We start from the raw sequence: 15465 nt of genomic DNA, 5'->3' as shown, positions 1-15465 counted from the left end.
CCATTGTGGTATATAGTTCATATTCACGACGCTATAAAACGGGAATGTATTGATGAAAAATAAATTCTTTATGGCATATTGAAGGGAAGGTTTATACTGTCAATTGACAATGGACACATAGCAATAATATAAAATATAGATTTAGCTCTACAAACAACAACAGTGAAAACTTGTAATGAAAAGCTGGCCTCAGAGTGGGATTAGACGGGCCCCGAATGTGTTAAAGGGGAACTATTTTACTATTTCTTTCACTATTTGGGCACTTTTACACAATTCCTGTGAGTCTATGGAACACCTCTGTAATATATATATTTTTTTTATTCATTGTTTTGTATTTCTAATCAAGTCCTCAAAAACAGCATTTTTCTACCTCAAGATCTCGAGCTGTTTTGAGCCTGGGCTCCTAAACCACTGCGCCGGGCCGGCCCCCCTGAACATTAACATGCAGCAGTGACTATATGACATCACATATAGGGCACATTTTCAAATGACTCAGTTCAGTGAGGGTGAATATTGTGAGAGGAGAATTGGAAGAATGCGCCAATATGAGAATTTTGAGACATAGATCATATTAATATAAGTTCACATAGCTAGGAAACGATGCTAAACACTCAAAAAGGCCATTTATAAGATAGTTCCCCTTTAAGCATCTTGTTAAAAAGAATTTGCTGTTTTCAAGGAATTCCAGGCCTCGACTTTTTTTTAAACAAAAATCAAGCACTTTAAGCACTTCAAGGACCTTGTGCGAACCCTGATTTATTGACTCACCTTCTTGAGATGACCGAGTCGCAGTTTGAAGATCTCTTCCTGCTCGTGGTACTCAGCTAGAGTCAACCTTTAGAGAAGAGGAGAGGAGAGGAGACATGGAGTAAATAAATAAGAAACATCGGTCAACCTTTAGAGAAGAGGAGACACGTAGTAAATAAATAAGAAACATCGGTCAAACGGGTCACGTTCCTCCATGTTTCAGTTTACTTAACCTCTTAACCCTTTCACTGCCACACGACAGAAGGTTAACCCTTTACTATCACACAACCGACGGTCGACGGTAGTAAAGGGATAACCGGCTGTTGTGTGGCAGTGAAAGGGTTAACCTTCTGTGAGTTGTCGCAGTGAAAAGGTTAACCGTTTTGCTTAAAAAGTTGTAGCGGTGGTCAGCCCCATATAATAGAATATTTAAAAATGTATAATTGTGCTTTGGGCGCCAGGCAGGCTAAACCGTTCAACAAAAGAAATAAGCTAAATAAAGCGTACCGTCCAATACCGGTTAACTCTAGTAACCGCCACAAAAAAATAAGTATAAGCTTGTGATAAGATTTGAATAAGAGGCGGGCAAACAGTAGTTAGTGAAATTATATATATTGTATTCAATAACACATAAAACACAAGTGCAAACCAGATGCATAAAACACAAGTGCAAAGATGGCAATAAGTAAAACAAAACCAACAGTCCAAAATTGTGTGTGCTCAGTGAGTGAGTGAGTGAGTGTGTGTGTGGTAGCATGCTGGGTAGGCTGAAGTGGTGGCTGAGGAGAGCTTGGAGATTTGTAGGGGAAGCTGGGAGAACAGGGACACTGGAGATCGTGAGTAATTTAAAACAAGGTGGTCAAGTCCGGGATAGTTGGGGGTTTGAAGAGACAGTTCAGTGAAGAAGTTAACTTGCCAGCACTGGTGTCCTCTCTTTACGGGTGATACAGAGGTCTCTGATCGGCCATGTTGTACCACAGGATACATGAGTCCAGCACTGGTGTCTCTCTTTACAGGTGATACAGAGGTCTCTGATCGGCCATGTTGTGCCACACAGGATACATGAGTTTCCTCCAAATCCACTTGCTCTTTGCCTTCTTAACTCGTGTTTTCATCTCCGTATTTCCCACTTGCTCCTTGTTCACCCTTTGCCCTCTCTTCACTCCTCTCTACTGCTCTGCTCCACTTGCTCTGCTTCACTCACCACAATCAACTCAGCTGAGTCCTATATGGCAATTAGCCTGCCTATCTAAAAGGGGCAGTGCCAATAGGCCACTCTGCTACATACCCAAGTAAATGGAAGATTGCTCCACTTCTACAAGTTTGCATGTTCTCGGTATCTAGGGACATCTATGGATCTCAGGGAATGTATTCCCAGTAGGGGTGTAACGGTACACAAAAACCACGGTACGGTACGTACCTCGGTTTTGAAGTCAAGGTTCGGTACGAGTTTTCGGTACAGTTTGGCTGTAAAGTTTGGCTTTCCATGTTCCACTCAGGGGTGATGTAGTGTGCAGTAACTAATTGTACTTGTAGGGCTGTCAACGAATATTCTATATTGAAATGAATAATCGGCTTATAATAAAAAAAATTATAATAATAATAATATTAGATTGTGAAAAAAACAGCCCCCGGTGGGCAGTCGTTAGTGGTTAACATACCGTTGCATTTGTTCGGTACACTACACAGCCGTTCAGTACGGTACGCACTGAAACGGTTCGGTACGGATACGTGTACCTTTACACCCCTAATTCCCAGTGTCAGAAATATTGTGTCTGTTACTATGCTCGAGTAAATTGTAATGAACCAAAGGAGAATATATATATAATGTCATTGACCAGACGTGAACAATTGCCACTGAGCTCATTCAGCACCTTCTTGAGATCAAGTGTACTAAAAATCTAAGCAAATGAATGAAGGGTTGTACCCTTCCTGTAGCCCCTTTCGTGACTTTCGGTTTGCAAGCCTGGGGCTTTTGTGACCGCAGTCACTTATTTTCTCATCGCGATCACCCAGCAAAGAAACAACCAAGCGTGATCGCGGGGCTCGGAGTGTGTCAAAAACATATCAGATCTGAATTTCAAAGATACCCAGCATACAATATGGGTTTAACACAGCTTCACGATGGGGTCTGGAAGCTCGGAGTTGCTGATAAACAGTTTAAAACATTGTTAGGAAACACAAGTGGTACTCACAGCGAACTCTGGCAGCAAGATGGCGTCTTCTCCTTCTGCAACTTCTTTTGTCGCATGCCCGGTGCGCCAGCAATCACTGCGCTCCCTATCGGTCCCTGTTGGTCATTACCTATAGGCCATTACAGGGTAGAATCTGCTGAGCGCGTCTCCTGTGTATTGTTGTAATGACCAACAGGGACCGATAGGGAGCGCAGTGATCGCTGGACGCACCAGCCATTTTGCCAAGGTTTGCTCTGTGAGTACACTCGTTTTATGAAAATGATTTAAAATGTTTATCAGCAACTCCGAGCTTCCAGACCCCATCGTGAAGCTGTGTTAAACCCATATTGTACGCTGGGTATCTTTGAAATTCAGATCTGATATGTTTTTGACACACTCCGAGCCCCGCGATCACGCTTGGTTGTTTCTTTGCTGGGTGATCGCGATGAGAAAATAAGTGACTGCGGTCACAAAAGCCCCAGGCTTGCAAACAGAAAGTCACGAAAGGGGCTACCCTTCCTGCTGACTTGTTGTACACAACTTGTACGTTGCTTTGGATAAAAGCCTCAGCTTTTGATATTTACATAGATAAATATAAATGTAAACCAGGCGTGTGGCTGTTTGGATGAAACTGTACAAGCCATTTCTTATCTTTGCATGTCAGGCTATAAGCACGTCCACCTTAACCCTGTTGCAGGATAAAAGACAATCCACCTTAACCCTGATGCAGGATAAATAGATATAATCCACTTTAACTCTGTTGCAGGATAAAAGGTATAATCCACTTTAACTCTGTTGCAGGATAAAAGACATAATCCACTTAAACTCTGTTGCAGGATAAAAGGTATAATCTACTTTAACTCTGTTGCAGAATAAAAGGTATAATCCACTTTAACTCTGTTGCAGGATAAAAGGTATAATCCACTTTAACTCTGTTGCAGGATAAAAGGTATAATCCACTTTAACTCTGTTGCAAGATCAAAGACATAATCCACTTGAACCCTGTTGCAGGATAAAAAGCTATAATCCACATTAACCCTGTTGCAGGATAAAAACTATAATCCACTTTAACCCTGTTGCAGGATAAAAACTATAATCCACCTTAACCCTGCTGCAGGATAAAAGCTACGTTGTCCCACCCGCTCGTCACGTCGTGTTTATTTCACGTTGCCACGGCGACGTCCAACCGCTCCCACTGATTATATCAACACAGATTACTGTAATTGGCTTCATAAGAGGCCGCCTGATCACTGATAACATAAGACGAATACTGCACGTACTAGATGCCGACAAGGACGACACCATACCTAAGGCGATGCTGTCCCTGGATGCAATGAAAGCTTTTGACAGGCTGGAATGGTCGTATTTATGGGCAGTATTAGAGAAGATGGGGTTAGGTAAAGGTTTCATTGATATGATTAAAGTAGTATACAAAGACCCATCGGCCATGATTACAACAGGTATAATCACCTCCGGAATCTTTCCGGTATCACGCTCAGCTAGACAGGGTTGCCCTCTTAGTCCCGGACTATTCGATCTATCATTAGAACCTTTAGCACAATATATAAGACAATCCCAATTCATAGAACCAATTGTAATCAAGGGCACACAACATAAAATTAGTTTATATGCGGACGACGTAATACTGTTCATGCAAAACCCCAACACCACACTGCCTCATCTGCTCAAGTTGATTGAGAACTTTGGAGATTTATCGGGATTCAAGATAAATTGGCCGAAGTCGGCTTTCCTTCCACTTAACGCCCCTGCAAAAAAAGATATAACCCTCCCAGGAGAGATACCTATGGTAAAACATTTTAGATGTTTGGGAGTGGAAATATTCCCCACCATAAGACAAACAGTGAAGCACAATTACACAAAAATCCAAAACAAAATCAAAGACGACCTTGATAGGTGGGCAAAACTTAAAAACTCAGTACAGGCACGGATATCAATAGTTAAGATGGACGTACTACCTAGAATCAACTTCTTCAGCTCAATGCTACCGTTACCCCCTCCAGAGGGTTACTGGAAAAAATTACACTCCTCCACATACAAATTTATTTGGAATAACAAACCACCACGTATAAAAAGATCCACCGCACAGAGAAATAAAGCAGACGGTGGCATGGCATTTCCAGATTTTTTCCACTATTTTAAGGCGTACACATTAAGACCATTGACAACATGGTTTGATCCCCAAGCATTAGTATCCTGGAGAAAATGAAAAGAAAACATAGTAGCCCCACATAGACTGAAGGACATAGCATACACTAAACTATCAATCAAGCATTGCGAATGGAAATTTGGCCCCATAATTACTCATGCGATCCGGATATGGCATGAAACACAAAAAAAATATCCTAACCCACATAAATGGCACAATCATACTCCCTTATTCAATAACAATGCACTCTTGATTGGAAAACGACCTATAAGATTCCCTATATGGGAAAAGCAAGGCATACACTCATTAGGGGATGTTTTTAACAAACAGGGTTTCTGTAGTTATGAAGAAATACAAAAAAAATGTAATCTCACCAAGTCCACACATCTTTTTTACTTAGTTATTGTTATGTTTGAAGACTCAAGGTGTTCCATTAACGAAACCAATTGAACACCACAGATACCACAAATTCTTCTATGAAAGAGAGACATCAAGAGGTTTTGTTTCAGATTTTTATCATCAATTACTAACGTCCTCATATGAAACCCTCCACCTAGACTCCGTCTGGAGGAGGGATATACCAGACCTGGAAAGTGATTTTGATTGGCAAGAAGCCTGGGCAAATGTTCGACTCACATCAAGGAACCCGGATCATCAACAAATCAATCTTAACTATATTCACAGGACATACTTGTCTCCTATAAGACTGAAAAAAAATGGGTCTTATACAAGACTCCAAATGCTCTTTATGTACAAATGGGGATGAGGGGACATTTATGCACATGTACTGGGACTGCCCACCAGTTAAGATATTCTGGAAAGAGGTGACCCAGCAATTATCAAATCTCTTAACTTGGAATATACCTGTACACCCCTCTGTATTACTGCTGAATGATGTTTGAGTGTGCAGTACATCCACAGCTAAAGAGATTGGTTTTATCGGGTATCACAGTGGCTAAAAAGCTGATGGCATCACGATGGTTCCAACCGGAAAAAATGTGCCGAAAGGTCTGGATTATTACATATCTCGATGTGATCTATCAAGAAATATCTACAGCAAGAATTTTGGGTCTCAATGAATCCAAAATGACATTGTGGTTAGAAGTGGTGGAGAAAATAAAAGCTAGCATATAATGGTAATGTCTGGTTAGGAGCGAGGGAAAATGGATGGATTATCCAATGGGGGGTCCGGGAGGGGGGGGTACGAGCTGGAGCATATGTGTGTAGGTTTTTAGATAACAGGTATTAAGGGTATATCCTATATAAGAATTAACTAAAATGTGATTTCATTGGATGTGCACTGTCAACTAATGCTTGTTGTATATCTTATTGTGTGTTGTCATGTTTGTTTATGTGTTTGTTTAAAAAATAATAAAAAAATTAAATACAAAAAAAGATTACTGTAATTGTAAAGTCAACATCTTTCGCCTGAAGAGCGGCTGTTATTCTTATATTGTTAGTGTTGTTTTTAACTCACAGCTGAGGTAGGCTGGGCTTCAGAAAGGGGTCGTTCTCCGCCCCGTTCACGGCCTTGGTCTTGCGTTGCTTTGGCTCAGAGTTTGTGGTCGGTGCTTGGGAGCTGCTCGAGGACGGCGGTTTCCTCTTGGCCAGGAGCTTCCGCTGTCTCTCGATCTCCTCCCTCTGTTGGTTTATCCACTCTTGCTGCCTGCGAATGAAAAACATTTGTAATGTGTCGGACGAAATTAATACCATTTTCTCCACGACGTGACCCTCAAGAAATGCCTTGAAACAATAACAAAAACTGGCTTCGGGTCAATAAAAGGGTCATTCACATCAAATGAGGTCTCACACACAAGATAGTTCAAAATACAGGTCCGAAATATCTATCCAATTACTTTAATCGATTCCGTGACAATCATTCATATTCCACTAGAAGGAGCAGTATGGATTTTATTCTGCCAAAATTCAACTCACTAATGGGCACAAATACTTTTTTATATTCTGCAGCACTGGAGTGGAACAAGCTTCCAGTGGCCCTGAAAAACATCGAAGAGGGGGGAAGCTTTAGACGTGCCACAAAGAAATGGCTAGCCAGTGAAGTATAGAATAGCCACGTCTAGGAAGGAGAGGGTAGGGAGTGTTTTATGGGGTTGCTATATGTTTTATTATGATGCTCTGTTTTTTATTATGATCCATGTTTTATTATGTTTTATTATGATGCTCTGTTTTATTATGTTTTATTATGATGCTCTATGTTTTATGATGTCTGTCCATGTCCAAAATCAGGGACCATGATGGAAATAAGTACTTGCACTCTCATGTTTTTATCCCTTGTATGCTGTCTTTTACTCCACAATAAAAATCAATCAATGAATCAAACAGATCATCAAGACAAAAACTTTACTTTGTTCAAACAAAACAATAATGCTGTATATATATAATATATATATATATATATATCCACATCCGTCTGTACATACCTGCATATAATGCTTAGATACTATATCTATATCTGTACAAGTCAAGTCAAGTCAAGTCAAGTCAAGAGTTTTATTTGTCACGGCATACAAGTATACAATGAAATGCGGGTGGTCTTGCCCGCAACGATGTGCAATACAGTGGTACAACATGTAATAGAATTCAATAAAAAAACAACATTGTGCAATAACAGGTAACAGGTAACATGGTGGGACATCTCGGTATCTGTACATAGTTATTTACAGGGCATATAGGACATGCTAGATAGCTTAGGTAGTGCAATACACTGTTACTGTTGTTATACTAATTTAAAGTGACCTTTCCTTTTTGGCCATAAGTGTGGGCGTGTGCGGCATGAGTTTGTGTCTGCTCATGTTAAAGTGTTAAAGTGGCTGCTAGTGTGTGAGCGTGCACAGCGTGCGTGTCGTGTGTGTGCTCATGTGTGCTTGTGTGTGGATAGAACAGTGTTCTGTGGCACTCTGTGTTCATTGTTCAAGGCTCTGATGGCCTGGGGGAAGAAGCTGAGCCTAAGCCTCTCTGTCCTAGTAGCTGGGGTTCGCAGGTGTCTGCCTGACCTCAGCAGCTGGAACAGGCTGTTATTGGGGTGGTGGGGGTCTTTCATTATTCTGCAGGCTCTGGATTTGCACCTCTTGTTGTATAGAACCTGCAGGGGGGGTAGTGCAATACCCGTGGTACGCTCGGCTGAGCGCACCACTCTCTGTAGGGCCTTCTTGTTTTGTGCCGTGCTGTTTCCATACCAGGCAGTGATGTTTCCAGTCGAGATGCTCTCTACAGCTCCGGAGTAGAAGGACTGGAGTATCTTCCCCGATACTCTGAACTTCCTTAACTGTCTCAGGTGGTAGAGGCGCTGCTTCGCCTTTTTTACGACTGTGTCTATGTGTGTTGACCATGTCAGATCCTCTGAGATGTGGACCCCCAGGTACTTAAAGCTGCTCACCCTGTCCATGGTAGCCCCGTTTATCATCAGTGGTGTGTGTGTCTCCTGCTGTCCTCTCCTATAATCCACGATCAGCTCCTTGGTTTTACCAATGTTCAGGAGCAGGCTGTTGTCCTGGCACCAGCGTTCCAGTACCTCAACCTCCTCCCGGTAGGCCTTCTCGTCGTTGTCCGAGATCAGCCCCACCACCACTGTGTCGTCTGCAAACTTCACTATGGAGTTGGAGCTGAACTTGGCCACAAAATCGTGTGTGTAGAGTGAGTACAGCAGGGGGCTCAGAACACAGCCCTGGGGGGACCCGATGCTCAGGGTGATGGTGTTGGAGGTCTGACCCACCACCCTGACCGCCTGGGGTCTTTCACTCAGAAAGTCCAGTACCCAGGCGCTCAGGGCGGAGCTCAGACCCAGCTCGATCAGCTTGTCCACCAGTCTGGTGGGGACTATGGTGTTGAACGCTGAGCTGTAGTCAATGAACAACAGTCTCACATAGCCCCCCTTCTGACGGTCAAGGTGAGAGAGGGTGCTGTGCAGTACCTGGGAGACCGCGTCGTCAGTGGACCTGTTTGTCCTGTATGCAAATTGCATAGGGTCCATATCACTGGGGAGGGAGGCACAAATGTGGTCCTTGACCAGCCTCTCGAAACATTTCATGACCACAGAGGTGAGTGCCACCGGTCTGTAGTCATTGAGACATGTTGGGGAGGGTTTCTTCGGTACAGGGATGATGGTAGACATCTTGAAGCAGGCAGGGACCACTGACTCCGCCAGGGATTGATTAAATATGGCGGTGAACACCGGGGCTAGCTGGTTGGCACAGGACTTAAGTATGCGTCCTGTTATACCATCTGGGCCTGCCGCTTTCCTGGTGTTCACCTGCATAAATCCCTTACCTACTATTACTAGTTACGCTGCTGGCCAGTATGACTTACTACCATAGTGTCTTTATACCTGCATCACTGTTCATATTAATACTACAACTCTGTACATACATCTGATTAGCACAATTACTCAGTAGTACTCATTTATATATCTTATACCCAGTTTAAATCACCTGTACATTGTATATTACTGTTGCACTTTACTGTTACATTTGCACTCTGGTTGGATGCCAAACTTATTTTGGTTGTACTATACTCGTGCTGTATGACGATGACAGCAATACATTTAATTCTAATCTAATCAAAAAGGATCAATAAGCTTTTAACACCGAATTCAGACATCTCTTTCCCGCAGCTCATGGAGGACATCAATATACATAATCATTTAACAATATTTGATTTTACAGTGACTTAAAAGGTACAGACTGAAGCATAATGCGTATATATGCCTGTCCTATATTCTTAAAGGGGACATGCATTGCTATTCCTTGCACTATTTGGGCAACTTTACACAATTCCTGTGAGTCTATGGAAGACATCTGTAAATTTTTATTTAATTCATTGTTTTATATTTCTAATGAAGTATTCAAAAGCATCTCTCTCTCTCTCTCTCTATCTCACTCTCTATCTCTCACTCACTCTCTCTCACTCTCTCACTCTCACTCTCACTCTCTCTCTCAACCCGTTTGAGGAAGTGTCGGGTTACACTAGGGCTGGGCGATATGGCCAAAAACGTTATCGCGATAAAATTATAAAATTATTTTCATATAACTCGATATCGATAATTATCGTCGATATAATGTCTGTCAAGTTTAATTAACTTCTTATGCCTGGCGCCGATGGACGGGCTATTTTGCTGCTGCGAATGTCTCGAGTTGCTGTCGTCATCAGTCCGCGCACGTTAGCAGTTAGCCAGAGCAAGCAGTGTATTCCATGACAATGTACTAAATATGACCCTAAAATACTCCGTTCCGCCCCAATACATTGCAACGACGTCCACCGTATACCCCACACTACTCTAACCGCTACCCTCAGAATTCACGCCACACACCCACTCGGCACGTAAATTATAAAATAGCGCCGTGCAAGCTAATTATCCTAGCCAGCCTGTTGTTTCCAAGCGGTGTATTCCATGACAATGTACTAAATACGACCCTAAAATACTCCGGTCCGCCCCAATACATTGCAACGACGTCCACTGTATACCCCACACTACTATAAACGTGGCCTCAGAATTCACGCCACACACCCACTCAGCACGTAAATTATAAAATAGCGCCGTGCAAGCTAATTATCCTAGCCAGCCTTGTTGACTACTGGAGTCCTACCTCCGGGTCTCCTTCCAGGTCTCCTTCCGCTGTCGGCCATCTCCTTCACTGATTGGTTGTTAGTGCGTGTGCTCATATCCAAGCTTGGAAAATCGATATCGAAACTTTGCGACTACGTTTCATGTTTATTTCGAGGAAATAATTTATCGCGATAGTTATCGTTATCGTTTTATCGCCCAGCCCTAGGTTACACTATGCGCTACAACCATAGAGGGGGCGTTACTGCGGATCAGCTTCTTGCTACGTCGCATTGCGAGTCAAATCAGAACAGCTTAGTTGAGTGAGGGAAGATCTCGTGAACTCGAGACTAGACTAATGAGTCACTATGATAATTAACGACACAGACCACATTGATATAATCCCCAATTGCTAGGAAATAATGCTAAACACGACCCTGGCTCATGGGTACGCAACTTATGTGTAATCAACACCAAAACCCTGTGCTCTAACTAAAAAATGCTACTAAACCAAGGAACTACTAATATAACTATAAACTAATGTACTGGTAACCCCACGGACAAGGACTGTAAGAACCTGACAGCTCTTTCACTAGGCACAGACAGTGCATGTGTGTTACTGGGTCTGCCTTTGAAGCTCCCCAGCAGGTAACCAATCAGCACTAATTGGCTAATTGGCAGCCCTCACCTACATGCCCTGGTTGACACAGGAGTGACCAGCCTCTAGTACGTAACAAAGGCCATTTATAATGCATGGGACCTTTAACAAAATGAAGACTCCAAAACAGTATTCTAAAAGAAAATAGCAAAAAAAAAAAAAAAAACAGTATTATTCACCTTTGTAGTTTTCAAAAATAGCTTTACAAACTGTATATCAGCATTGTTCCACAAGTTAACCCCAACAATAGAAATACACCTAGCTTTTTGAACAGTAAATTTACAAATGTCTCTCAAATCAGATTTTCTTTCATGTATTGAAAAAAAAAAAAAAAAACGTTGCACCCCGTCGGGGAGTAACAACTTTGCTTTAGCTCTGTACATTATTTGCATAATTTTATTTATCTCACTGCCACACAACAAGCAGGTTAACCCTTTCACTGCCCCACGCTACAGAAGGTTAACCCTTTACTATCACACTACCGACAGCCGTCTGTCGTGTGGCAGTGAAAGGGTTATGGTCGTGGAACATGAGGGGGGGGGGGGGGGGGGGACCCACTTGACGAGGTTCTGGAAGGCGTAGCCGTCGGTCCACTGCTCCGTGAAGGTGGCTCCGTGGCGCACGGTGGTGAAGTGGCCCAGCCGCAGGCGGTCCTGCATGCTCTTCTCCCGACACGTCTGCTTCTCCTGCGTGCTCTGGAGGAGGAGGACACCGGTTAATTATTTTGACATTTTATACTGTACATTTTACTGTATATGACTATGTATAAAAAAAATATTATCTCTTTCTCCGATTTTGTCTCCGTTTTCACCTGGCAGCGAGGGCTCTCATTGGTGAAGCGTAACGCGTGGGAGGTCACGCTGCCTTCCTCAAGTCCTGCCTCCGCTGAGCAAGCGCCCAGACCTGACCTGTAGGCGTCGTTGTCCACAACGCCAGATTCCCACCCACGGCTTCCCTCCCCCTAACCCAGCCAAACGGGTTAGTATAGCAATCAGCCCGAGCCGCAGGGCAATGCCGACTCCGGGAGTCGAGACCGCAGCCTCTTGCATTGGTGACGAGCGCAATCTCCGCTACGCCACCTGACCGCTTATTACTGTGTATTTTTGGCTGTATATTTTAGAATGCATTAGGGGTGTAAAGGTACACATATCCGTTGCGAACCGTTTCAGTGTGCACCATAACGAATGGCTGTGTACCGAACAAATACAACGGTATGTTAACCAAACTAACGACTGTTTTTTTCACAATCTAATATTATTATTATTATTATTATTATTATTATTATAATATTTTTTTTTTTACAAGTCGATTATTAATTTCAATATAGAATATTCGTTGACGGCCCTACAAGTAGGGATGGGTACCGAATTCGGTACTTTTGAGGCACCGAACCGAAACACGTCGGTACTACCGAGTATCGAATCAAGTGAGAAACCCATGTCAACGTTCACACGCACAATATATGCTTACCTACAACAAAGCAGTCGGAGCAATGACAAGCCGAAAACTGTCGAAATTGTAGTTATTTGAAGTTTGGATTTTTTTTTTTACGACTGAGGTAGGTAAATTACATTTCTTGAGACTAAAGTACAGAAAAAAGGTACCGTTGGGTACCGGTATCGATTCACAGGTACCGGTTCAAATGTGAAAGGTACCCATCCCTACCTACAAGCATCGGCGTATTTAGACCACTATCAGTAGGGCACGTGCCCTACTGATGATCATCTGTGCCCCACTGATTAAAATTTTTTTTTTTTTTTTTTTTTTTTTAACAAATGTTTTTTTAATGATCATTTAACATGATCAAATAATTATTATAATATTTTTTACTTCGCTTTGAAATATTATAGTGAAATATTTTGCACTGCATTTATCTTGTTGAAATCCTCCAACAGGCTCTTTTTTGTAAGTTGACTGGTTTGCACACCAATAATACAGTGCAATAATAGAATAGTAGAATAGATAGTAAAATTATGCAATAGAATGGCCAGAGTAAAATAGTGCTACAGTACAATCAACAGCGGGGTGTATTAGAAGGCTATGGTGAAGAGGTATGTTTTTAGCTTATTTCTGAAAATATTAAGAGATCTAGCTTCCCTAATGTCCATAGGTAGTGTGTTCCATAACATTGGTGCATAGTTAGCAAAGGCTGCATCCCTGATTTTCTTTAGACTGTGGCTTGGAACCTTCAATATACCAGTAGTAGATGATCGCAATGTTTATACTTTGTATATAAGGAGGAGGACCTTGAAATCAATTCTAAATGTTACCAGAAGCCAGTGTAGGTTACTTACTTGTAACTTCTGGTTTGATCCAAGGAGTAAGTTGCCCCATATTGCTCTGTAACATTTCTCTTTTTGTTATAGGACCAACTAGTAGGATTTCAGTTTTGCCCTCATTTAATTTTAGGAAGTTGTTCGTCATCCATTTGTTTATTGCTAAGAGACAGGCGGACATGGAGTTTATAGCTGTGTGATCATTTGGTTCAGCGGAGATGTACAATTGTGTGTCATCTGCGTAACTATGGAAACATACATTGTGCTTTCTAATGATGTCTCCTCAATGTTCAATGTTCAATGCAATGTCCAATGCAAGTAAAGCACTTTAAACTTTAAGTATGACTAAATGCTTTCTTGACTACCGTACTTTTCGGACTATAAGCCGCGGCTTTTTTCCCCATTTTTCGACCCTGCGGCTTATATAACGGTGCGGCTTATATGTGGACAAAACCCGAAAATTGAAATATTGCTTTTTTTACTGCATTGAAATGTTATTTATCTGTTCCCTTATTTGCTAAACTTAATACAACTTGTAAATGAGTTAATTCTTGTTATTTGTCCGACAGTATTGTGTCCCAATGGGAGTCATTCTCTGTAGAGGTGGGAGTCATTCTCTGTAGAGGTGGGAACTTAAAGCTCAATATAAGAACGGCCATGCACCACCACCCACAGAATCGAGAAAGAGCAATCAATCCGTCAATCCTTTCCGTGTCCGGGCCGGGTGAGGTTTCCCGTGTTGAGTCAAATTAAGCCGCAGGCTCCACTCCTTACATATGGTAATTAAACATTAAAACACATGCGGCTTATAGTACAGTGCGGCTTATATATGTACACATCATTGAATTTAGCTGCTGCGGCTTATAGTCAGGTGCGGCTTATAGTGCGAAAAGTACGGTATATATATAGTAACTGTTCCAAAATGCATAGATTTCTATGTATTTTAGGGGTTTGGGTGGCTAGCTCTTTTTAATATAAATGTCAGATTGTTTTATTTATTTCATAGATTTCTATGCATTTCAGGAGTTTGGGGGGCTGGCTCCCCAAAATAATTAAATAACATAACCCTAACCTAACCCTAAAACCGAAATAAAGTTAAAAAAAAAATAGTTACAAAATCCACCCATTTTCGCCCACAAACCGGCCAAAACCGGCAATTTTTTTTGTTTGTTTTTGGTGCCCTTCTGTGCCCTACTGAAGTGCTGGGTCTAGATACGCCCCTGCCTACAAGTACAATTAGTTACTGCACACTACATCACCCCCGAGTGGAACATGGAAAGCCAAACTTTCCCCACACTGTACCGAAAACCCGTACCGAACCTCGACTTCAAAACCGAGGTAACGTACAGTACCGTGGTTTTGGTGTACCGTTACACCCCTAGAATGTGCTCTGGACGACACAAAGCCTCTTTGAACTGCTGCGGTCAGGCAAGCGCTACCGGAGTCTTATGGGCAGTACAGAGAGACTCAGAAGGAGCTCTGCTTCTATCCCCAGGCCATCAGGATGCTCAACGAACAATAACACTATGTAACAACCCATCATCTACACTCACAGCACACACATCCACACGCACACACTCACTTTAAATAAACACTCACCTTAACACCCACTTTAGACACTTTATATTTATTAGTAAAGAGATTTGCACTACAACTCATACCTCATTGCTCCCTTACCCCAAGTTTGTACCTCATCCCATTTTACATTTACATTTACATTTAGTCATTTAGCTGACGCTTTTATCCAAAGCGACTTACAAGTTCTGTACGACAAGCCATCAGGAAGGGCACAACTCTATCAGCTGAGTAACAATGTTCATCAAAGTGTTGAGTGCTACAGTGTAGGTTAGTTTATTAGGACAAGTGCATGACAGTACGGTTAG

At 42.2% G+C, this 15465-nt stretch overlaps 1 protein-coding gene across 2 annotated transcripts in view; it reads right to left on the bottom strand.

Annotated features, from left to right (window-relative positions):
- The window catches only part of LOC311229294 (serine/threonine-protein kinase tousled-like 1-B), a 127572-nt gene that overhangs the window by 12836 nt on the left and 99271 nt on the right, over window positions 1-15465 (bottom strand). For both annotated transcript variants that reach the window (XM_084315367.1, XM_084315368.1), the window contains 3 exons: window positions 11865-12001; window positions 6566-6754; window positions 769-835 (listed from right to left, as the gene is read on the bottom strand). In XM_084315367.1, the coding sequence (XP_084171493.1) occupies window positions 769-835; window positions 6566-6754; window positions 11865-12001 (393 nt within the window). The remainder of the gene's footprint in view (window positions 1-768; window positions 836-6565; window positions 6755-11864; window positions 12002-15465) is intronic.

Source organism: Notolepis coatsorum (assembly GCF_963971535.1).
Source record: "Notolepis coatsorum genome assembly, chromosome: 5".
NCBI classification, from domain to species: Eukaryota; Metazoa; Chordata; class Actinopteri; order Aulopiformes; family Paralepididae; genus Notolepis; species Notolepis coatsorum.
The sequence above is the reverse complement of the archived record's forward strand: the minus strand, read 5'-3'. Positions and strand labels throughout refer to the sequence as shown.